The sequence below is a fragment of the Eretmochelys imbricata genome, chromosome 11 (assembly GCF_965152235.1).
Source record: "Eretmochelys imbricata isolate rEreImb1 chromosome 11, rEreImb1.hap1, whole genome shotgun sequence".
Lineage (NCBI taxonomy): Eukaryota > Metazoa > Chordata > Testudines > Cheloniidae > Eretmochelys > Eretmochelys imbricata.
This window is the reverse complement of record NC_135582.1, coordinates 63,983,721-64,009,176: the sequence shown is the minus strand read 5'-3', so window position 1 is coordinate 64,009,176 and position 25,456 is coordinate 63,983,721. Positions and strand designations below refer to the sequence as shown.

Genomic DNA, 25,456 nt, shown 5'->3' with positions numbered 1-25,456 from the left:
ATGCCAACTCTGTCCACATATTTATTCAAGTGACACCATCATAGGACCTAATCACATTAGCCATGCCATCAGGGGCCGTTCACCTGCACATCTACCAATGTGATATATGCCATCATGTGCCAGCAATGCCCCTCTGCTACTTGAAGTCTTTAAACCACGATTTGAGGACTTCAATAGCTCAGACATAGGTGAGAGGTTTTTTGCAGGAGTGGGTGGGTGAAATTCTGTGGCCTGCGTTGTGCAGGAGGTCAGACTAAATGATCATAATGGTCCCTTCTGACCTTAAGTATCTATGAATCTATGAAACTGGATCACTATTCCTTAGGAATTTGCTCCTGCTGCAGATCTCACCTGAAGTTCCATAGCAATTGTTGTAAAATTAGATTAAGATTATGACCAACACAATTCGCTGCTTTGTAGAGGACAGAGCTATTTGCAATAAAGTACTACCTAGAGATCCCAATCTGGACCCCACTGTGGCAAGCTCTGTACAAACATAGGGTAAAGAGATAGATGTCTGAGGCAAGGACTATAATAAGCAACAGGTGATTAAACAAATGGGTAGGAGGGAGATAACAATATGAGCACCTTTTCACTTGTAAGAAGGTAGGAGGAGCAAATGGAACGTACTTTAAGAAACATATTTCCTGTTTTGTTGCAAGCATTCTAATAAAACAAACAGAAAAGAATTATAGAAGACCTATTCAACAGAACTGTCTCTAAAGAATGTTTTGCTAAAGATTTTCACAGCATATGTATGTATACCTTTTTTAAATCATGCAAACAATTCTCTGTAAACTGTACAATACTACATGTACATGTGTGAGAAAAGCACATCTCAGTCTGATGATGCTACTGAAGACTTCCTTAAAAGCATGGCTGATATTCTAGTGTAAAAAGTTCTTACCTGAAACAATACCGCTCTAAAAACACACCTAGAGTGAGGTCGTTCTTCCCATAGAACTCCATTGTCACAATCCTGATGTAGAGGAAAAACAGAAAATTTAAGAGGCAAGATCTTGTATTGGTTTGAGAGGTGTACATTACAGGAATGATTGCAACATGGCAACGCTCATGAGCAAGTACATTTATCTCAGCAAATGCCACACAAGTGTGCCTTTTAAGATCATGGCCAAGAACTTCCAAACTTGGGTATCTGAAGTTAGTCATTCTAATCAATATTTGAACACTTAACGGGGCATGATTTTCAGAGGTGCTGAACACAGCATCCCAGCTGATCCCCTCTAAAATTACTTTAATGGGCACTTCAGGTACTCAGCAACTTTGGAAAAAAGAAGAGCCACTTTAGGTGCCTAAATACTGATTTGGATAACTCATTTTAGGCACCCAAATTTGGAAGTTTTGGCTAGAATCAATTTTGCTGCTTTATTTGTTGCTTTATAACAAGTAGGGCCCTACCAAATTCACAGCCATGAAAAACGTTCCACGGACTGTAAAATATGGTCTCTTCCCCACCACCAGTGAAATCTGGTCTTATATATGCTTTTACCCTATACCAGGGGTCGTTAACCTTTGGCACCTGGCCCATCAGGGTAAAGTCACTGGCAGGCCAGGCCGGTTTGTTTACCTGGAGCGTCCGCAGGCACGGAGCCCCGCAGCTCCCACTGGCCACAGTTTGCCATTCCCAGCCAATGGGAGCTGTGGGAAGCAGTGGCTAGCACGTCCCTCGGCCTGTGCCACTTACCGCAGCTCCCATTGGCCAGGAATGGTGAACTATGGCCAGTGGGAGCTGCGGGGCTCCGTGTCTGCGGACGCTCCAGATAAACAAACCAGCTGGGCCCGCCAGCAGCTTTACCCTGATGGGCCGGGTGCCAAAGGTTGCCATCCCTGCCCTACACTGTACAGATCTCACAGGGGAAACCAGTGTTTCTCAAATTGGGGGTCCTGACCCAGAAGGGAGTTGCCCGGGAGTCACAGCCAACCTTATTTCTGCACTGCCTTCAGAACTGAGTGGCTGGAGAGTGACGGCTGTTGGCCAGGCGCCCAGCTCTGAAGGTGGCACCCCACCAGCAGCAGTGCAGAAGGAAGGGTGGCAATTCCATGCCAGGCCAGGCGTCACCCTACCCTTACCATACCATGCCACCCTAACTTCCATTATCTCCCTCCTACTGCACTGGCTGTTTGGGGAAAAGTCCTACCCAGTGAACAGCTAAGGATTAGTATTAAAAGTCTGCCAGTAACCTGCAGCCTCACAGCCAGCTCTGCAGACATTTAGACATGAAATGCTACTTGCTACGAAGAAATTCCTACACCACAGTCTGGAGCCCTACTACTAGAAATGAAAAAATCTTCTGAATTTACAAGTTCCAACCTGCCCAACAGAGATTCCACAGATTTCATTCCCCCCACAGTCACTGCATTAAAATATACTGTACAGAACCACAGAAATGTAGGGCTGGAAGGGACCTTGAGAGGTCGTTGAATCCAGCTCCCTCCGCTGAGGCAGGACAAAGTAAACCCAGACCATTCCCAATAGGTGTTTGTCCAACCTGTTCTTAACCTCCAATGATGGGGATTCCACAACCTCCCTTGGAAGCCTATTCCAGAGCTTAACTACCCTGATAGTTAGGAAGTTTTTTCTAATCTCTAACCTAAATCTCCCGTGCTGCAGATTAAACCCGTTACTTCTTGTCCTACCTTCAGGAGGACAACTGACCACTGTCCCCTTTCTAAAACAGCCTTTAAAACATATTTGAAGACTTATCAGGTCCTCCCTCGGTCTTCTTTTCTCAAGACTACACATGCCCAGGTTTTTTTAACCTTTCCTCATAGGTCAGGTTTTCTAAACCTTTTCACATTTTTGTTGCTCTCCTTTGAACTCTCTCCAATTTGTCTACATCTTTCCTAAAGTGTGGCACCCTGAACTGGACACAGTACTCCAGCGGAGGCCTCACCAGTGTATGACACTCCTGTTAGTACACACCAGAATATTACCCTTCTTTGCAACAGCACTGCAATGCTCACTTATATTCAATTTGTGATCCACTACAACCTCTCAGATACTTCCCATTTTGTAGTTGGGCTTTGGATATTTCCTTCCTAATTGTAGTACTTTGTACTTGGGTTTATTGAATTTCATCTTGCGGATTTCAGACTAATTCTCCAATTTGTCAAGTTCATCTTAAATTCTAATCCTGTCCTCCAAAGTGCCTGCAACTCCTCCCAGCTTGGGGTCATCTACAAGTTTTATAAGCATATTCCCCACACCATTATCCAAGTCATTGATGAAAATATGGACTGTGATCAGATACAGGGCTGACCCCTATGGGACCCCACTAAATACATGCTCCCAGTTTGACGGTGAACTACTGACAACTACTTTGAGTTCGGTCTTTCAGCCAGTTGTGCACCCACTTTATAGAAATTTCAACTGGACCATATTTCCCCAGTTTGCTTATGAGAATGTCATGTAGGACTGTGACAAAAGCCTTACTAAAAATAAAAATAAATCATGCCTTCTGCTTCCCCCCCATCCATTAGTCAGTAACACTGTCCAAGAAGGACTTTAGGTTGGTTTGGCATGATTTGGTTTTGACAAGTCCATGCTAGCTATTCCTTATACCGCTATTCTCTCAGTGCTTACAAACTGGATTGTTTATTAATTTGTTCCACTCTCTCTCCTGGTATTAAAGTTAGGCTGACTTGTCTATAATTCCCTGGGTCTGTTCTCCCTTTAAAGATAGGTACTATGTTTTCTCTTTTCTAGTCTTCTGGGACCTCCTCCCATCCTCCATGAGCTCTCAAAGATAACTGCTCCACTTTCAAGACAGCTTCATCTAGTTGCTTAAGTACTCTAGGATGAATTTCATCAGGCCCACATACAAAAGCAGTGATTAGTTAGAGCACTGAATTACAGGTTGGGCTTTTTTCCCCTCCTCATTCCTGCCTTATTAAGCATTACAAAGGTAAGTGGCATTGCTCAAATCCATCTAGTCATACACAGCTTAATGTTGTGACAGGCAACTCTAAAAAAGGCTAAGCTACCTTCCCAGGAGTCCTTAGTGAAGCTGTACAGAAGAATTAGCACTGACCTTGCCTTCATATAAGAGAGAGAGATATTAATACTTAAACTTTGTATTTTAAGAGAGCCATAGGGAAGAAGAAGAAGAAATAATTCATTTCATACCATGGACTAACGCAGGCACTTGGAGCATTGCTGGACTGGGCAGAGGAGCTACTGAAAAGAACACAGAGCCTCTGATGGTTGACTGGACTCAGACAGTCCACCTGACAAGACAACCCATTAGCCAGTTACAACCACACATTTCCACCAATACAAAATAGTTTACACTTTAAAAGCTGCATAGAATGGAATTTTATTCAGTGAGAGATTCCGTGTTTGTCCCATTTGTCATATTTACTTTTCTCAGGAGATTAAGTTACCCAAGAGTTCCAGGTAGACTTATGCAAGGACGACTTTTTTGGATTACAGCACAACCAATTAGGTACAAAAAAGTTTAAGGAATAGGAAGTCCAAGTGGACTTTTAAACAGTTTGACAGTTTGAAGGGTCTTTAATCCACAAGTGTGCATTTTAATCCTTTAGGACAAGAAATCTTGAGCCTGAAACTTGACATTTGCTGCTTACTTCCTTGCAAGAAGAGTTTTTCTAATACACAGGATCTCATTTATTCAGAATACACAAGGTAGATTTTCTAAAAATATACTTTGCAATTACATCCTCCCAACACTGTCCTTTATTCTAACTGGACATCATTCGTGACCTTTAGCCACCAAACCCACTATGAGACACTATCAACATTAGCGTTACTCAGTATGAAGAGAGAAAAAAACAACAGCTTTTAAATAGATGGGCATTCCATTTCTGAAATAGATGAGAGATTGTTCTCTTCCCCATCCCCCACTTCACCCCCAACTGTAGATGCAAGCACATTCACTCCCAGCACGTAAAACTGAGCTGGTAATGAGATGTACCAAGTTTCTTTCTCTTCCTGGTGGTTCAGAGAGCAAGTGCTTTGCAAGCCCCCCCACCCCATCCCCTCAGGTCAGCATCTCTCACAATCAGAGACCACAATGTGGTGATTAAACAAGCTGACATCCAAGTTGACCTAGAGCACTGCAGTCCAATATGAACTTTTGTTATGCCTGGCCTGTTCCTAAATATGATATTCAAAAGTAGGTTCCTTCTCTCACCACTAAACAAAAACAGGAGGTAAAAACCTAGATTCTTACCTTATGAGACCATACAGATTCACCCCGAACCAATCCTCTCTCATCCTCTTCATTTCTGCCTCCAGCTTTTCCTCCAGAAACACCAGATGCATCTTTACACTGGGCAAAGGGATCTGCATTTTTCTGTTGTATCCTTCCTCCTCTGGCCCGGTAATCTGCTAGCATTCTGGCCAAGCTTTGGCTATCACCCAGATGCTCTGCAATTCTAGTGTTAACTAACTCATGGGTAGGCAAAACCTGGATGGCCTTTGCCTGGATACTTCCATTTATCCCTTGCAGTCCAGAGAGATCCCTTAACAGCTGTTTCTTCCTTCTGCTCTCCAGCTCCTTATACTCTTTGTTGAGGAAAGGAGACAAATAGACCTGCTCTGGGAAGTAGTCCCGGGCAGGGCACCTCATGCCCATCTCCGTTAGAAGAAAAGGTTCATGGAATGTGATCACAGGTGAGATACAGAGAATAACATCTTTCAGCTCCTGCTTAAATGCTAAGGAGTAGGCCTTGAGGCGATCCTCGGAGGAAGTCACCTCCTCCATGATATACAATCCAGTATCATCCTGCAGAGGGTCTCTAAAGACTCTCATCTGGCTTTTGGAATCCTGCAGGTCACCTGGCTGCTGCAAAGTCTCCAGATGCTGACTATATAGAGTGCCTGGGTGTTGGTCCGTACTTTGGAAGGGTAGCCGTGATTCTGGTACTGGTGTTTTAATACTGCTCAACACTGGCAGTGAATATTCCATTCCGAGATGCTCTTGGTGCCTTAAAGAGGAACCCTCTCGCAGGACATCATCGTCATCTTGATCCTCTTCTTCAAACAAAGTTCTTTGTTCTAGTGTGCTGGCCTCATCGGAAGAGACAGACTCAGAGAACATGGGCACTTTTTCAGAAGAGAGCTCGACATCTCTGACCACCATGCTAAACTCCTCACCATTAAAGAGGTCTTGGTGCTCATGTTCATCTCCTTGGCTTTCAATCAGAGCGTGGAAGGAGCTGTTTTTAGTCAGAGTAGGGGGCATGGCAAACTCATCCATAAGGAAAGAAATTTCCAGTTGGGAATGATAAGCCACACAGACCATAAAGATAAGGATCTCCTTCACTCGGGTCAGTTCATAGTCTGCAGCTCCACGCAGCTTGATGGTGCAGCCCAAGTGTGGCGGGCACCCTTCAAAAAACATTAAGGTTTTGGTTTGATCTAGAAAGGTTAGGAGGAAAACAGTGAGGGTCAAGCAGTTCTCACATTTCACACTTAAGCAGCAGATTGAAAAGTTTTCCTATGAAAAAAGTGAACGCTAATTACGATCTAAGAGTTGGAACTAGTGGTACAACCAGTTATTGCAACACCACTGCAGGAACTCGTGCCCAGACCAAACCAAGGGTGCGGCTCAAGATGTAGATTTTTAGGTTTCTTTATGGAAAGTTAGCCTCCGCTGTCCCTCACTTTACCAGTCAAGTTGCTATACATTTTGAATCCAGTCAGGACAGAACAAATAAGTAGCTTATGTCCCAATATACCAAGATTAAGCTAAGTCATAGAAGTGTAGGGCTGGAATAGACCTCAAAGGTCATCTAGTCCATCCAACCCATGTTGAGGCAAGATTAAATACACTTGTCAGGGAAGGTCTACCTATTTGTCTAGCCCAGGGGTGGGAAAACTTTTTGGCCCGAGGGCCACATCGGGGTTGCGCAACTGTATGGAGGGCCGGGTAGAAAAGGCTGTGCCTCCCCAAACAGCCTGGCCCCCACCCTCATCCACCCCTTCCCACTTCCTGCCCCACTCAGAACCCCTGACCCATCGAACCCCCCTGCTCCTTGACCCCTGACTGCCCCCTCCCAGGACCACCCTGACCATAACCGCCCCCCGGGACCCCACCCAACTCCCCCTGCTCCCCGTCCCCTGACTGCCCCCCCCAGAATCTCCACCCCATCCAACCGCCCCCTGCTCCCTGTCCCGATTGCCTCCCAGGACCCTCCACTCCCCACCCCTTTACCATACTGGAGCCAGCCACGCCACCGCGCTGCCTGGCAGGAGTGGCGGGCCAGAGCGCTGGCAGCGCAGTATGCGGAGGCTGCAGGGGAGGGGCTGGGGATGAGCCTCCCTCACCGGGAGCTCAGGGGCCAGGCCGGATGGTCCCACAGGCCGGATGTGGCCTGCAGGCCATAGTTTGCCCACCTCTGGTCTAGCCTGTTCTAAAAAAATCACAACCTATTCCACTGTTTAACTCATGATGTTCTAAAGCCTACAGACTTTAAAAGCAAATGCCTTGACTTGTTTTCTTTCTAGCTAAAAGAATCTGGGGGGGGGGTGGTTTAGGGGGAAAACGCAGGTTATTACAACCAGGAGGGGTCCACTGTTTGGTAACCCATTGGGTTAAGCTTTACATTAATCTGTCAAAAGGTATTCATTTATGTGGTCTTCCTTGCTGCATTGGCCTTCTGTTTCTGTAATTAAAAAGTTAACAATATTATACCTGCAGTTTCTACCCCTAAGCTCCCGACCAAATGAGTTTTTGTCCACTTGTTAGATGCTCATTTCATGTGTTGTATACAGAGATCAGCATAATATGGATCATTTCTTCATATTTTTTGCAAGACATTAGATATAAAATTCTTTGTACTCTTTCTTCGGCCTATAAACCATCAAGACTATTATGGCAAAATTATACTTATCAGCTCTGTCAACCATTCATTCATTCCAGTTACTTGGCAGTCAAGACATGCTGCTTAATGCAGCAGTATTAGTAAATTAATAATCCACTCTCCAACTCTGTTGGGCAAATGAGCTCGGACATCCAGGTTCTACTCACCATTAGGTAACTGGAACACTTGCATGTAAAATTTATGACAGGTTCCCAAGTGTGGTTTGGTCAACAATTGATCCATTGAGATCACCAAGTCTCCCTGAGTCATCCGACTTATTCGGTCTAATACTTGCTGTAAACATACATAAGACAATGGAATAGGGCACAATACTGTCATAAGTTAAAAAAATATGTCACAAGCTGTATCTGCTATTCCATCCTTAGAGAAGCCTAAGGCATTAGCTTATTATAATGTTTTCCTAGAGCGAATTAAGGAAAAAATATCAGCCTTAACTTTGAAGTCTCTGGGTTTGCATCATTGGGGTTACACTAATTTCAGGGTTTAAGAATTCATATTTGAGAAATTATTCCAAAGAAATAATAATTTAACTAAACTCCAGCTATCATTGCATTTTAGCCCTGTCATAAATATAAAGGGAAGGGAAAACACCTTTAAAATCCCTCCTGGCCAGAGGAAAAATCCTTTCACCTGTAAAGGGTTAAGAAGCTAGGATAACCTCGTTGGCACCTGACCAAAATGACCAATGAGGAGACAAGATACTTTCAAAAGCTGGGAGGAGGGAGAAAAACAAGGGGTCTGTGTCTGTCTGTGTGATGCTTTTGCCAGGGACAGAACAGGAATGGAGTCTTAGAACTTAGTAAGTAATCTAGCTAGATATGCGTTAGATTATGATTTCTTTAAATGGCTGAGAAAATAAGCTGTGCTGAATAGAATGGATATTCCTGTCTGTGTGTCTTTTTGTAACTTAAGGTTTTGCCTAGAGGGATTCTCTATGTTTTGAATCTAATTACCCTGTAAGGTATTTACCATCCTGATTTTACAGAGGTGATTCTTTTTACTGTTTCTTCTATTAAAATTCTTCTTTTCAAGAACTGAATGTTTTTTTCATGGTTCTTAAGATCCAAGGGTTTGGGTCTGTGGTCACCTATGCAAATTGGTGAGGATTTTTAACCAAACCTTCCCCAGGAAGTGGGGTGCAAGGGTTGGGAGGATTTTTGGGGGGGAAAGACGTTTCCAAACAACGCTTTCCTAATAAAATAAACCCGGATAAACGTTTGGTGGTGGCAGTGGAACTCCAAGGGCAAAGGGTAAAATGGTTTGTACCTTGGGGAATTTTTAACCTAAGCTGGTAAAAGTAAGCTTAGGGGGTTTATCATGCAGGTCCCCACATCTGTACCCTAGAGTTCAGAGTGGGGAAGGAACCTTGACAAGCCCATTTAAAACGACCCGTACCAGACATGACTTATTACAGCAACGTGACACTCTGGAAGTATCATTTCCTGTTACTGTGTTTGGCACCAAGCACTCACCGGCTTGACATTGATGACCAGAGTGATGCCATGTTCCAGCAGCATGTCCTGGGCAATTCGGGACACAGTCTTCTCAACCAGAACCAAGGTAGGCCTGACATCCACTATCCGCTGGACATAGTTCTTCAAGAACTCCCTTTCCTACACCCCAAGAGAAAGCAGGACAGTGGCTGCTGATCTGATTTCTTTTTAAAAGTGAAGCAGTCACACACCTAGCCACTTGTCATGTCAGGCACTAAACCTGCCCTTGAGTCACCATGCCCATGTAAGTGATTTTACAATTCTCTTTATATAGAAGTAGTTTCTCTCTCCTGTTACTGTGAAAGGCCAATGCACACAGGAGAAACTGGACTGACCAGAAAGCGCAGTCAAATGCATAGAGTACATATACATTTCCCATTCTCCCTCTCAATGATAAGTGTGAATTTTACTGTGTCCCTTAAAACAGAGGCTTAATTCAATTAGTTTGACACATCATTAACACAGGAAGACAACCCCTTCTCAAGAACTGCATATTAAGATGCTTTTATATGTTGTGTTGAGGTGCATTCAGTAGGTTAAAAACAATGGAACTTTGAGATTTTAGTAAATTACTCAGTTTAGTTTTTTGCATTAAAATGCTAAAATGGATACTTCTACATAGCTTTATTCTATGGATTTGTTTGCCTAGGACACTCTGGAAAATCAATCTGAGTTAATGAAAGGTGCAAATTTCAGGTATATTCATCTTTCATTAACTCAGATTAACTTTCCTGAGTGTCTCCATGTACACAAATCCTATATTACTTACACACACACACACACACACACACACACACACACACACACGTTAAAACATTAAGGGAGCAAAAAGTAAGGTTGCATAGGCAATGTTATTCAGCTCCCCCTTGTGCATATGCATTAGGATTCAATCTTTAATTGCATGATCACGTAGTACTGTTTCTTCAGAATCCCTCCCTCATTTAGTGTACAGTACAAAGAATACTTTTGTCTGTAGGATACCCTACCCAATTTGTTGCAGAAATTGGAAGGTAGGTAGTAAATGAAGCAGCGGAATTGCAGTAAGAAAAAAAGACAGACAGCTGAATGCTGCTCTGGAGAACTAGATTCTATCCTTGTGGCTTTGTGAAACAGAATTCCTACCAGATGCTAATAAAGTCTTTTGGCCCACATTTTTCACAACTGGTCATTAGCTGTGTTCTCTTCATTTTCTGGGCACTTAAGCCAAGACCCTGGGGTCTGATTTGCGGAAGTACTAAGTATTCACAGCGGTCACAGAAGTCAATGGGAGCTGTGCTTTGAACATATAAAGTGCTATATAATGCTAAGTAACAAGGAAAAAAAATAAAATCAGGTCCTAAGTGTCTCGGATTGGGAACTCAAAATTCATAGATATTTTTGGACCATAATCTTTGTGCTTACACTCCCCATTTGCCAAATGGTGGATATACCCCTCATCTCACTGTGGTGCTATGAAAATAAGTTTATTAATATTTGTGAAGCACTGATACACTAGTGTGATGAATGTCACAAAAAAGGCCATGAGGAAATAATTCTGTCTTCAGAGCAGGGTTTGAACAATATACAGTAAATAAGGCCTAGGACCACAGATTGAACAACAATTAGAACATAAGATATTGAATAGCAGCTTAAGTTAGCACCATCCACTCTGTACATTGAATGAGGCAGCGGACTGGCAGAAAAAATAAAATGTGATCATGCAATTAAAGATCATAATATACATACACAACGAAACCAAAGTAACGTTGCACCTTAATTCTGGCATTTCCTAACTTTCGAGGGCGTAACTTAGCGTTCTTTTAATGTAGTTGTATGTGCGGTTTCCTGGGTGTTTTTTAAAAAAAGCAAACTGCAAAAACGAATTCCATGATGTGGCATCATACTGACACCCATATGGGCCAGCAACATTGGAACCTTTAGATCTACCCCACAAACCTCTATCACTTAAGCTAACAAAGTGACTGATAACAGTACAGTAACTCCTCACTTAACCTTGTAGTTCTGTTCCTGAAAAATGCAACTTTAAGCGAAATGATGTTAAGTGAATCCAATTTCTCCATAAGAATTAATGTAAATTGGGGGGGGCGGGGGGGGAGGAGGAGTTAGCTTCCAGGGAAATTTTTTTCACCAGACCAAAAAAAAAAAAAACAAACACTATATCTATACACACACACACACACACACACACAAAATGTTTTAAACAAACAATGTAATACTGTTCACAGCAATGATGATTGTGAAGCTTGGTTGAGGTGGTGTAGTCAGAAGGTGGGGTATTTCCCAGGGAATGCCTTGCTGCTAAATGATGAACTAGCACTCGGCTGAGTCCTCAAGGGTTAACACACTGTTGTTAATGTAGCCTCTCACTCAACAACGCAGCACAAACAGAGAAGGAGGGGAGACAGCACAGCAGAAAGAGACAAACACTGCCCCTTTAAATAAGCTGACCCACTCTTAATTACATTGTCTTTTTAAGTGGATCAGGACATTGAGACAGCAGCTGCCCCCAGAAAGCTCTCTCTGTCTCTCTCCGTCTGTGTCCCCACCATGCTCTATATGGAGAAGGGGTAAGCAGGGTGCAGGAGCAGGGGGAGGGGGACACCCTGACATTAGCCTCCCTCTTTCCCCTTTCCCCCCATGCACAACAAGCAGAGGCAGAGGGCAGGAGCAGCACATGGCAGTGGGGAGAGGGACAGCTGAACCGCCAGCAATTGATAGCCTGCTGGGGAGCTGCTGCACAGGGAACTTAGGGGGGCTGCCAGTCCACCCTGGTTACAAGCCCCCACCAGGTAGCTGCAACAGGCTGCTCTTCCTGCAAGCTGTGGACAAAGCAGGAGGCTGCCAAATGACTTAGAAGGGAGCATTGCGCAACTTTAAACGAGCATGTTCCCTAATTGATCAGCAACAAAACAACGTTAACCGGGACGACTTTAAGTGAGGAGTTACTGTAATAGGTTGTCATCTATATGGACCAGCACTACAGGTGGGATGGACAGTTTGCCAGTAAGTTTGACAGATACTTACTGAAAGACAAATGGAGAGACTGGAATCTTGGGTTCCAGACTTTGGAGGGCAGTGTTCCCTAGCGAGCACAGACCCTTCTGTCCCACTCCTGGCTCTGCCAGCCTGTCCCTAACTCTTCTCCAGCCCTGGTTCCTCATCCCAGTACTGTCTACACCTCCAAATACCAATCTTCTTATGCAGCAAGTCCTAGTCTCCACTCCAGACTCCTCTTCCCCCCAAGTCCAGCCAGTCCCAGTTTTCCTTATCCCTCCCTGGGCTTCTCAACTATTCTCAATACGTGACCAGGGAGTCCCAATCTCCCCTCACCCTTATCCCAATCTACTCCCCGTCACCCTACAGGTCTGGCTCTTGTCCACACTGTATGAGTCAGATAGCTTCCACCAAGCTGCCTGTATGTGTGTGGGGGAGGAAAGAGGGAAAAAGGGGACAGTGGAGGGGCGAGGGGAGTGTTCTACAGAGCACAGGAGAGACTGTTACCCTGCTCTCAATTCAGTGCCCGGACCTGACATGGTCCAAGGTAGCTTGCAGCTGAAGAGAAAGTCCTGCTCTGACTTTGGCTCAAGCATGCCTGGCTCGAACAGAATCTTCAGGGAGTTTAGCAGCTAAAGTCTAACAAGTCTCAGAGCAACTTTTCCAAAGGTTCCCAAGTCGCTCTAGCTATGAATTTTCCAACAAAACACCTGGTGGAAAATGCCAATTTGTCCACAGCAAAAACATTAGATGAAAACGTATAACCTTAGACAAAAGCTGAAAGAAAGCATTTAGATAAGGCTGAAACATTCAATTTTGAGCTTTTTGGAATATGACATTTTGATTTTCCATTTCAATTTTTTAAATTTTATATTTAGAGTTGAAACTGGAACAAAAAGTGTCAACTTATTTGCAGTTTTGGGTCATGTGAAATTTTGAAGCTGTTTCTGGTCCATTCTTCAACAAAAGAAATTTTGAAATTGCAAAACTCCACTCCCAGATGAAAAATCCAGCTCCTGCACAGATCTACTTACAACTTGGCCAGATTTTCGCAGAGTTGGCAAGTCAAGTCCCTGACACCAGGGCAACACCCTGCAAAATTTCAAGCTCTTGCTCCAAAGCATTGTGGTTTTTTGTTCCCCCCACCTCCCCAATCTCTTCCACCCCCAAGAAAAAGGTTACCACAACATCCACTTCTTCAGTCTGTTTGTTGTCAAAATCTATTTAGCTTGATGAGCATGGGGATTTCTGAATGATGAGGGCCTAAGCTTGCACCCTGAGCATGGGTACATGGCCGAGATATCGAGGCCCACGTGGGCAATTAGCATCCGCCCAACACACCAAGGGTTTTGACAATATAATAGTATGTCAGTAACCCTGTTTAGTGTGCACTTGGTTCTAAACTGGATTTACCAAATATGCCCATCCTTTAAAATGGCACTTATTCGCTCGATTTAGGATGAGCCTACATGACACATTAAAAAGATAGCCTGTTATACAGCTGAAATTTCTGAATACTATCTTCTCTAATCAGAGTCAAATGGAAGGCGAGTTTAGTTAAGGATCATTTTAATGGGTTAGCAACATAAGATGATTTTGTTTAAAGAAAATTTAAACCTCCAGCTTCCATATATCAGGATAAGCAGGATTATGCATGTGTAGAAAGATTTCATAACTCAATACTTTCATTGAGAGTTTCTGGAAGAAGTCTGCTGACAGACAAATAAGAGGATTTGGTAGGTGATAAATATTTATCTGCAGATCATCAGTTTATGCACTTCATTTCAAGTTACCATCTGTGACCAAAAGGCAGTACAAGAGTACCTCCAGAGTCTTGTGTTTCAAAGCGATATTAGGGTATGGATCCTATTCCAATTAGGCCTTTGAGTTACTATAAGTTACACAAATTCCAGTATTAAGAAATTGTTCTGGATGCTCTGTCCAGTTGACCATGAAGTTACTGCATGGATATTTGCAAGTATGAAGAATCTCAAGCAACACTGCCTCAAATCCATATCACGCTGAGTTTCGGTGTGGATTTTAATATCAACAGAAAAAGTTGGGATAATTCTAAGCATACATGATCAAGATTGAAGCCACACCAGATGTATGGATTTATCTTTAATTAGCAGAGAGAAGTTTCAAAACCACCACTTCGCAGCAATAACTAACTCCCAGCATCCATCGGCATTTTTCTGGCATCCTCAACAATTTCAGATTTTGGGGTTCAGCAAGATGGATAGATTGTTACTGCCCCTCACAGTGTGTGAACAACTTTGCGGCAAGTTGCATAAGATCCAGTATTTAAGTTGATTGATCTTTTGACTGTGAAATATGCAATTTGTGGAAGAATCCTCCACTGCAGGACAGTTTGTGCTATTTGTTGCAATTTCCACCTGCCAGAAGGAGTGCTTAGGACCATGCTAGTCCCAGTTACCCTCTGGCTTGAGTTTACTCAGATCCACCTAGATTTTCTGCCAACTCCTCTCACCACCACTATTCCCATTATTGCAGCAAGGATTAGAAAGTTGTTTACTAGCAGAAATTATTGACCTAGCCTCCATGAAACATTGTTTCAGTTCTCCCATAGCAGTTCCCCCTCCTTCCCCCCACAGTTAAAGGGGACAAAGGGAAAAAAACAGCCTTATTTCAAGGACAGCTTTGAAAAGGTGACAGTGAACAATATTCAGAAGAAGAAGTTATAAGCTCTAATTTACTGTTAACACAAGGGATGAATCCTATTCTTTGTTGCTGAAAAAGCTATATCAACAATGTTGAATTGTATTGCTAATGTTTTAATTTCTATGTGCCTGTGCTAAGCACCAATCCTTTCAAGGTCTCATAACTGAACCAACAGACTGTCAATCAATCAAGCACTCAATGTAAGGGCTTTCAAATAAAGGTCACTGTAAATAAACACTCTTATTCAGACTGCTCCCTTCAGAGAGATATCTATACTTTGTGTCTGGACAAAAAGCAGCTCTACCAATTTAGGCATTAAACCCCCTGAAACCTCCCATCAGTGGTGAGAACAGCACACAGCGCTAAAGCAATATTTGTAATTTTCTCCACTATTAGACCGAGCATTGTCAGTTCCCAACAGATTAACACAAATACAGAAGTACACCTGGACCCAGTATTCATCCATTCCTGAGTCTCAATCAGCAGTTCTGCCATTTTGAACAGCAAGATCCCCGATCTTAGGCACACTCTATACAAACACACTTCTTAAATACTCATGTTATTGAAAACGGCCATGAATTTCTCTTGATCCATGCAACTCCCCCAGCGTGAACGGGACTCGCACGTTTCTGTTGAGGCCAGTATACAACTTTTTCCTGAAGTCCCAAGCCCAAAGCAGCTGTGAGTTATCCTTCATCACAAATTCTCTTCCATCCACTCCACCCAAGCCCCCTGGTGGCTGGAACTGAAGCTAAACAAGTGATGCTCTACATATATGGCTAAGTCATTAGATCATAAAAAGACAATATAGAAAACGTAAACTAAAAATAGAAGATATTCTAACCTGAAGAACAATGGGGTCTATGCAGGTGAATTTTGTTTCTTCTCGGTAGAGGTACTCAATGGAACACTTCAGCAGAAGAATTTTGGGATTTTTTATATAGGTGTTCATCTAGAGAAAGGCAGGGTAGTTAAAACAAAGGGAACAGTCATCTAGGTGAGAGTAGAACCAAGACTCCCTCCATGAGGAAGTTTTTATGAAGCTCCCTCATACAGTTACCCAAAGGTAACATAGCTGCAAAGATGAAGTTCTGCAGCATATCATTCAGATGATCTTTGCAAAGATTTACCACTAAACCATGCCGATTGGGTAATGGCTCCAATCAAATAAACCTTATGCTGTGCCAATCTCATATCAGAGAAAGCAAGATACAGTTTAATCTGTCCTGCAGGACAATTATTGCTCTGTAAAGAGAATGTCAACAAACGAGTTCCTGGTACAAACCCCTTTCTTGCACAACAAATGGAATTTTAATGATCCAAGACTTCCGAAGCCACCAGAGCACACTAGGTCAATCAGATTCTCTCCACCCTGATCAATGGCTTTATTTTACAGACTCATTTACTACATGCTATTAAAAAAAAGGTGCACTCATAAAAGGATCTTTTCCCAGTAAATCTTACAGAGCTTAAACGTTTCTAGAAAATGTTATATTCTACAGCTTTGAGGAAAGTTTAGTCCATGCTCTCAAAACTCAGACTCCCTGGACTACAAAGGAACCCCTTTGAATGGAAATGCAATATACATGCGCACACAAAAAAAAAAAAAATCTGCAAATCTACTGTTCAACAGCCTTGAGCAAAGCCCACTCCACAAACCCCTTAGGAGAAAGGTTTTGTAGATCAAAGATGATGTTGTAGTATGTTTACTATAAGTGTGCACCACCAAGGAGGAGAAGTTTCTCTTTTTAAATACAATACCCAATGCAATGCTAAAAAGAATGCGAGCTATTTTATTTACGACACCTTCATTACCTTTTTGTGTGCAACGTTCTTGGTGCAAACAAAGCCATTCACCATCACAGAGTCAAATTTCTTTCCACCTGGGATCTAACAAGATAGCAAGAATTAAAGGCTTTCTGGTTTAACATATTCACTTAATCTCTCTTTAAATTCATTGAACCGCATACTATGTAAATTACTTAGTGAAAATAATTGTATTGTACACCATGCATAGGTTTTTCTAAAACCTCAATTTGTTCATTTCTATTTTTTGTGCTGTTACAGATACAGTAGAACCTCGGAGTTAAGAATGCCAGCGTTACGAACCAATCAGTCAACCACACGCCTCATTTGGACCCAGAAGTATGCAATCAGGCAGCAGCAGAGACCCAAAAAACCCAAAAACAAACGCAAATACAGTATAGTACTGTGTTAAACATAAACTACTATAAAACTAAAGGGAAAGTAGAATTTTTTTCTTCTGCATAGTAAAGTTTCAAAGCTGTATTAAGTCAATGTTCAGCTGTAAACTTTTAAAACCACCACCACCACATTTTGTTCAGAGATATGAACAACCTCTGTTACCGAGGTGTTCATAACTCTGAGGTTCCACTGTAATACAGCTCCCACTATTCCAGGTCAAGACCTCTTTAATAGCATACTTTCAGCGGAGACAACAAAAATAGAGCCTGGAAATGGCAGCTCTACGTATCTTAGAGCATTTAGAAGAAGTCTGCCAAGTGGTCAGAGCCCCAAAAAACACAGTGAAAGGTAGGCATAACAATGGATGCCACACAGGCTCTCTGAATTAAATTTAGGTTGCCTATATTTCAGAGATCACATTATTGTAGAAATCCCTTTCTAGGTCATCTACAGCACAGCATTAGGTTCTGAAGAGCTGCTCGTCTACCAAAACTCAACCTGAGTGCTAGGAGAGGAGGTAGCAACAAATATGGTTGGGAATAGATTTCATGGGGCTGTCTGCAAAAAGGAGTAGAAGACTCACCTGTAATCTTACGTGGCTGCCTGAAACAGAGTATGGCCTAATGAGAGTAATTTCTGTAAGGAGGAACAGGCTTGTGCCTGGTATTTTTATTCACAGCAGCTTCGTGGTCAGGTCCCAGTCTCCTGATGGCCTTTCTGATCCGTGATCACGGCCCTATATTTGTTACAACTACTGTAGTCATCGGTGCATCTTGCGTAACTCCAAGAGGATTAAGCTACCTCATGGAGGCCAGTTGCTGGGCTTTGTGTGGAAGGGTTAACTCTTGCGTAATAGACAGTTTCAGAAAAGAGTTGGCCTCCAGTACACTACACAGAAGGCTGCCAAGTGCCAAACATCTCTCGTTAGACATGCAAGGTTTAAAAAAAGCCAAAAGCCAGGAAGACAGTGAGCTGTTACTCTTACTTCATCCCACGCCATCCTCTGCAGCCTGAAAGGAAGAGATTGACTCAAGTGCCTCTAAGTGCTTTGCAACACAGGAGGCAAGAGTCACGTACATGTTCTTCCCCAAAATAGCAACTGTCTTCCCTGAAACATGAGACATCTTTCAGAGGAGCAGCCGTGTTAGTCGGTATTCGCAAAAAGAAAAGGAGTACTCATGGTACCTTAGAGACTAACCAATTTATTTGAGCATAAGCTTCATCGGATGCATCCGATGACGTGAGCTGTAGCTCATGAAAGCTTATGCTCAAATAAATTCGTTAGTCTCTAAGGTACCACGAGTACTCCTTTTCTTTTTGCATAAGACATCTGTTACTCATGCTACTGGATTTGTAGTTTTCGATCCAGACACCTGCCCTGTCAAGAGCCACATCATCTTTATTTCACACCAATTTCCTGTCATCATTCTCCCACTCCCAGAACTCACTTTTTTTATGTGGACAAACTGGCGGATATCCATATCGTCGTCTCTGTTCTTGATATCAGGTCGGACAGTCTGAACTACCTGGCAGACCACAGGCACAATGATATCCCTCCAGGATAAGGACAATGACTCATTGTTGAGTAGCTGCTGAAGCAGTGCCATCATATGGTTATGATTAGCTGAGCTGCAGAGGAATCAGAGTGATTAAGGGAGAGGAGGGGACCACACATTGCTCCATCTGAAGCAGAGTGACCTAGAGGATTTTTACTTCATAGCGTTTAAAATGCAATCAGCAATTTGAGGAAACATCAGTCAGGAGCGTTCCAGGTCACCATCTTGTTTATTTTTTCTGCTCTATAGTAAGAGGCAACAGGTAGCACAGAGAAACAAAAAATATCTTGATTTTTCCCTACTGGGACAGAATTTCTTAAATACAAATAAATCAAAGAAGTGCACTAAGTATCTAGATCAAGTCCCCCTTGAAGAGAGAAAGTTCAGCTTTTGTTTGACAGCGAGTTATTAATTGTATTGCTCTAGCAGCAAAATGCTCTTTGCTGCAACTCAGTTTCACAACACACTGTACATGGCTGGTCAATAAGCAACATCTCTTGGATGCTGTGTGGCAATTTTGCATACTATCAATATAGTTCAGACAGGCAGCTCCATTTCAAGATTATTTTTATGTGCTTACATCATGCTATTTAAGGCATGCCAAATATTTTTGGTGGAGTAGGCCCAGAGTATCATGCCATGCAGCATATATTAACAGTGTCATGGGTAGGTCATATTCAGAGGAATTTTGCTTTACATGCAAGGACCTAAGAGTTCCAATATGGATGGTTAACCATCTGTAATTTTAACAGCAACTGGGCCACTTTTTGCCTTTGACTTTTGCAATGGACACAGACATGAAAATGACTGGCATGTTTGTAACGTTTAATGACATTAACTCAGACACACGAGCGCAAACAATTGTTTCAAACCTGTGGAATCACCACATCATGGCTACAGCCAACTGCCAAACTCTCAGAAGAAAGTGTCCCTTATCACACATCCCAGAGAGTAAAATAATGACAACGGCAGACATGTAGGCTGCATGTATGAAAATGAAATCTCAAAACATGTCTGCACTACCAGCTAATTCAGCACTGCTGTGATTGATGCAGCCATGTTGATTTAGCGGGTCTGGTGAAGATACACTAAGCCAGTGGGAGAGCACTCTCCTTTCGATGTCTGTACTCCACCTGCCCAAGAGGCGGAAGCTATGTTGATGGGAGAGCGTCTCCCGTCAACACACGGCAGTGTCTGCATCATGCTAAGTTGACCTAAGTTACACTGACTTCAGTTACGTAACTGAAGTAGCATAACTTAGATCTACGCTAACGCTGCACGTTGACCAGCCCTCACTAAGCTGTTAAAGGACACTTCTATAGAGCCAGACATTTATGTGGCATTTCACCCAATAACACACTTATTCTGTCTCAGACTATTGATGATTTAAGAGAGCCAAGACAGGGGACAACAGGACAAAGAAGGGGAGGGTGAGAAGAAATTGGGGAAACTGCGAAAGAGAAAGTCCCAGAACAACTTTTTTTGGAACGGGAGAATTTTTACCAACCATGGATTCCTTTCTTGCTTCTCTAGCATATTGATCTTATTACAGAAAGGATTTGAATTCGAGGTAACATTTTCAAAAAAATGTTTAAGGAGTCTAAGTCCCATGACTGGCACATGACCCCCATGTGAAAGGGACAAAGCTTTTGAAAATTTTATCCTAGACATCCACATCAATTCCCTTTTATGCTCAACTTACAGAAGCCTCTCCATAGCCTGTTTCTCCCCATTCTCTTCCCTCAGCAGATCCAGATTGCTGTGGTGCCAGCCTAAAGGTGTGAAAAACAGCTCTTTGGATTTCTCCTCCACCCTCCGATTGAACAGCGACTCTAAAAAAGGACAGCAAGAAAAGCTTGTTTATACGAAGTCAAGAGCTGAATGCTTACACTTTCTCCTTTTAAAAAGCTGAAAGAAGAGATTTCAACAAGACTAGTTCAGGCCTTCGATGCGAGAGGCTCTTGAAATGTTAAAGTGATGCTGGAAACAAAACAGTGGTAGTCACTGACAGTAATTTAGGTATTCACAGTGTCATCAACTATAGCAGAGTAAGCATGCTATTCCACACTTCAGGCTACACAGCCTCATGCCAGATAATTTGCTTTTCTTCTCTCGAGCCTGCTCATGAGCAGTTCAATTTTAAGACAGCAAATTAACTATGTATGGCTACCTATATCCTCGTGTTGCTTAAAATAGGTAGTAACTGAATCCCCATATACTTAAGACCTTTTAAAATTAGAAAAGTCTAATCTTGTATGATTTCACTGGCAAAAAGCTATTGTTTTGGAAGCCTTATATCCAAAAGTAGCACTAAAAAACATCTAGTTATTCCACTCAAGTAGTGGAGTTAGCAAAAAGGTCATGTACATAAGAGCACATTCAACTTATTTTAAATTTATATTAGAAAGAAAACAAACATTATCCACAATCAAGCCCAATGGAAATGCATCTCCTGACTAATGCAGACTCTTAGAAATTAAGTAGGCAATTGCACATTACGAGTACAAGATTTTAAGACAGTGGCGATTTAACCCACTAAAGCTAGGGCCAATCACTTGAGATAAAATCCTACTGAATAGGATTGTTGCTCATAATATTATATCTTGCTTTTCCAACATAACTGAGTGAACTCTTAGAGCAGTCCAATCTTTGTCAACAGAAATCACAATAAGTTCTGTTTAGTCTCTGAACTAACACTACTCAAGTTTCGCAGTTTTGCTAGCAGTCTAGTCAAAGGGCCAGATTCACCAGGGTTATTCCAGTTTTATAGAAGTAAGACTCCATTGAACTGGAGTAACAAAGGACAGTCAGGGCCAGAGTCAGATCTGTACGTAATAAAAATATTGGCCATATGAGGCACAATCTACTAGGTTGGTTACCTTTTATAAAGACCAAAAATAATATCATATGCACCAAAATAGCTTGTTAAGAGCCATGGTTTTTAAAGATCTCCTTAAAATACATGAAGGGAACAGCTGACAATTCGGCTTGAGCTTGCTGCCTGGTCAGTCTGTTTTGCTTTTGCCTTTCCCTTTGTGTGGATTCTTATTTTTCCCCTTCAAACAGTACAGTTTGAAAGTAGTAGTAATTCTTAGGAGTAGTTTAGTTTTGTTTTATAAAATCTGTCCTATTATGTCAAAATAGTTTTTATTTCTTCAGGTTGTAACTAATAGTTACCCTTTAAATGTTCATATTTTATGAGTTTCACCCAAAATGAAATGCTAAAAATCTTAACTTGTCCGTTAAAATTAATGATTACATTTGATTGCCCTCTCACCCCCCAGCACTACTGTATCAAAGAGCAATACTAGAAGCTTCACTATCATCATTATGCCGACTATACAATTCAAATTTAATTTGTGCCACTAGTGCAGAGTTCTGCACTAAAATTTAAATCTTTGCAGTCTAGGCTGCAAGGGGAATGGTCATCTTTTGGACAACTCAATACGGTTACAGGACATCATCATCATATTTTAAGTAATCTGCATAGGACCACCACCACCCACACTATGAGTATGTGACTAAGAACAATGCTTGTGAAAAAATAAAAAGGCATTTTCCACTTTTAGATGCTTTGCACCTGACACTGAATATTTGTCAATAAATTGCATGCCTTCACATCCAGAAATATGTAGTCTGCTTCCTAATCTAAAAGGGTCTCAAACTTACAGCTGTGTCCAATAGGACTTGCCTTTCAACAGAAGCAACAAGAGAGCCAACATGATTTAAGAGAAGCTGCGCTACAGTGACCTCAGAGATTAGTTTTGTGATATTGGTGGCACGGAGATGTTAGGCGCACACACAAATGTACAAGGAAATAAGCGGGTAGGAGAGTTAAACACCTGATGGAGCCCAGAAAAAAGAAAAAAAAAAAAGAGCTAATCTCTTATAGGCAGGAACGTTTGCGGATGGTGAAGTGCTAAACACAGCCAGTTACTGTGTAATGAAGGAAACTTCTTTTCAAGGGCATCTAAAAAACAAAGAATCTGACAAGCCCGAGTTCAATCTGAAAGTGAACCAAGTAAGTGGAGAAAGTTACCTAAGTTTCTCGCTATGTGCCTTTAGAATTACTTTAACAAGCCAATGTTTAGCCCAGCTCTAATATCAATAGAAGCTTTCATATCTACATTACACATTCACTGGAAAAAAGCATTTCCATTCATCTTACCCTTGATGAAAGCGTCACTTATTGAGACCATCTGTTGCCCTCCGTTGTCAGGATTCAAGTACTCTGGAAAGGATAGAGCAGATGGAGATGGGAGGAGACACAGAAAAATGACAGGTTATGTTGGCATGCCAGTATAATTGTATTATGTACACACCCACACCACAAGAGAAAATATTACTCATTTAAAGCATTTAGTCATTGCTGTAGCAACAACCTGACGAGTGGTTAAGACAAGAATATCCTCTCATACTTGTTCTGTCAAGGCTCCAAAATGACGGCACAATACTGCTTAAAACTGTTCAGCAACCAACCTAACATGGAGAGTATACAAAATAAAGCATTGGGGGAAAAAACCATCTGCCTTTCCAAGTTCCATGTGGCTAGTTCCCCCCTACATCTACATCTGGAACCTATTAAGTCTTCACCTGAGAGAGACTGTGGAGGTACCCAAACACAACGAGGAAGCAGGTCTTCTTTAATTTCTTAAGGCACATTAAAACCAAAGGTGTTCCCCCACCCATGCATAACCTTAACTTGGTTCTCAGATTCAACTAACAGACCCTTTATGAACAACGAGCTCTCTCACAGGAGGGAAAAATAGCCATCCGGTTCCAGGACTCTTCTCAATCAAAGAAGCAGACATGCAATGTGCCCTTCTTAAGAGCTAGAGGGGGGAAAAATTATGCTATACTTAAAATGGATTATGGTCAAAATGGAGAGAAGAAAAGGGGTCAGTCAAAAATGTGCGCACAGCTTCTGCCCTGTGGCAGGGTAGTGGGGCTAGAGGCTTCTGCCACAGATGACTGGTGCCTGCTGAGAGTGGAGGAGCACAGTTTAAAGGTTCAGCTCCCTCCACTCCCAATAGCTCGAGTCATGACCCCCCCAGCACACTCTCCTCTTACCCTCAGCAACCCCTGCATAGCCACAGCTCACTAGCTCCAGCAGCTGCCGTGCAGGGAGGGGGCCCGGCGGCATGTGACTAAGCGAGGCCAGCAAATCCTGGCAAAAATCCAGGGGGGGTTGGGGGGTGTGGAAGGGGCACGGCATGTGACCCCATGTGCCTCCCCCCACACGTCACCTCTGGCAGCAGGGCGGGGGTATCCGCAGGGCTGCAGGTGTGCACCAGCTCTCAAACATCTGAAGATTGTCATATGCGGCTCTGAGGGTCAGTAAGTTTGGTCACCCCAGCGTATAATATATGCGTGCATGTTATGTAATACAAGATAAGTAATTACAGAATATGGTATCTATCAACTTGTTTGCCAAAGAGTTTTCCAGGATCTATCTATCAAAACAGTTATTACCATCACATGACAAGTTAGTAGCTATATCCAGCTTTCACAAAACCAAAACAAAAAACCAACAATGCCGTTTAGAGGGAAAAAGTAGTCTCCAAAGTCCCACATAAGCACCCCCAACATGACCACCACCCTGCCCTCCCCCACCAAAAAAATCCTAACACTTCAAGAGGAAGTCTTTTGCTCTGGGATGACTGATGAGTGCACACTTCCAAAGCAGAGAAATACAGAACTAAATAGGACAACTGATAAAGTAGCAGAAATATCAGAACTATGCCCTCACGAATTACAACACAAGTAAAACATTAAAGAGGGACACAGTCAACATAAGTTGCATTTCTACCTGGTAGTTTCATATCTGCTAGTGTTGCAGATACCACCTTCCTCCCGCCGTTAGGATTATTACTCTAGACCAGTGGTTTTCAACCTGTGGTCCCGGACTACATCTAAGATTTCCGGAGGGGTCCGCACCTCCATCTGAAATTTTTTAGCGGTCCACAAATGAAAAAAAAAAAAAGCTTGAAAACCATGGCGCTAGACTGTAGACAGAGAAACACAATCTCTTCATTTTATTTCATGCATTTGACAGCTGTGTGCATGGAGTTCTTTCTGTTTTGCAAACGGTTAATTACATGTCCTGGGAATTCAAGCACATGCTTTCAGTTCATGTCTGGGAAGAGGACTCTTTCCAGCGACAGTGAAACTAGGCAGCATAGAGAAGAAGGAGCAGGAAAGAGGAGTGGGCATATGCAAGCATGGTCCCTTAAAAAATTAAATAAATAAATCAGCAGGGACGAATCCCAATCCAAGTTTGGATATGTTGTCCAATAGGTGCTCTAAACTGAAGCTTCATACATAATGGATGAAGAGTCCAAGATGGCAGCATCCCCTTCAACTTAGTTACTAATACGCTAATATTTTGTCCAAGTAGAGGCTGAAAGGAGAGCGTCTTTAATAAGCTGTGCACAACTAGTTATACTAAAAGCTAGCTGACTACTTTGCAGTCTGCCCCATTTAGGGGATAGCATACAGCTACCCTACACCAGAAGCATGCTACAGACTAATCTGTGACATAATTCCTCCCCAAACACCACTTACACTAGAATAAGAAGTAAGTTATTTAACCTCTTTTCACAGAGCAGCTCACTTACCCTATATACCCTGGATAGCAAGTAGAAGGCAGAACCAGGA

General features: G+C 42.4%; 1 protein-coding gene across 3 annotated transcripts in view; it reads right to left on the bottom strand.

The window, feature by feature from the left end:
• PIKFYVE (phosphoinositide kinase, FYVE-type zinc finger containing) overlaps positions 1–25,456 on the bottom strand; it is a 99,425-nt gene that overhangs the window by 34,362 nt on the left and 39,607 nt on the right. For all 3 annotated transcript variants that reach the window (XM_077829826.1, XM_077829828.1, XM_077829827.1), the window contains 10 exons: positions 22,968–23,030; positions 20,502–20,631; positions 18,692–18,872; positions 16,854–16,928; positions 15,883–15,990; positions 9,342–9,482; positions 8,016–8,142; positions 5,214–6,403; positions 4,148–4,248; positions 908–979 (listed from right to left, as the gene is read on the bottom strand). In XM_077829826.1, coding sequence (XP_077685952.1) covers positions 908–979; positions 4,148–4,248; positions 5,214–6,403; positions 8,016–8,142; positions 9,342–9,482; positions 15,883–15,990; positions 16,854–16,928; positions 18,692–18,872; positions 20,502–20,631; positions 22,968–23,030 — 2,188 coding nt within the window. The remainder of the gene's footprint in view (positions 1–907; positions 980–4,147; positions 4,249–5,213; positions 6,404–8,015; positions 8,143–9,341; positions 9,483–15,882; positions 15,991–16,853; positions 16,929–18,691; positions 18,873–20,501; positions 20,632–22,967; positions 23,031–25,456) is intronic.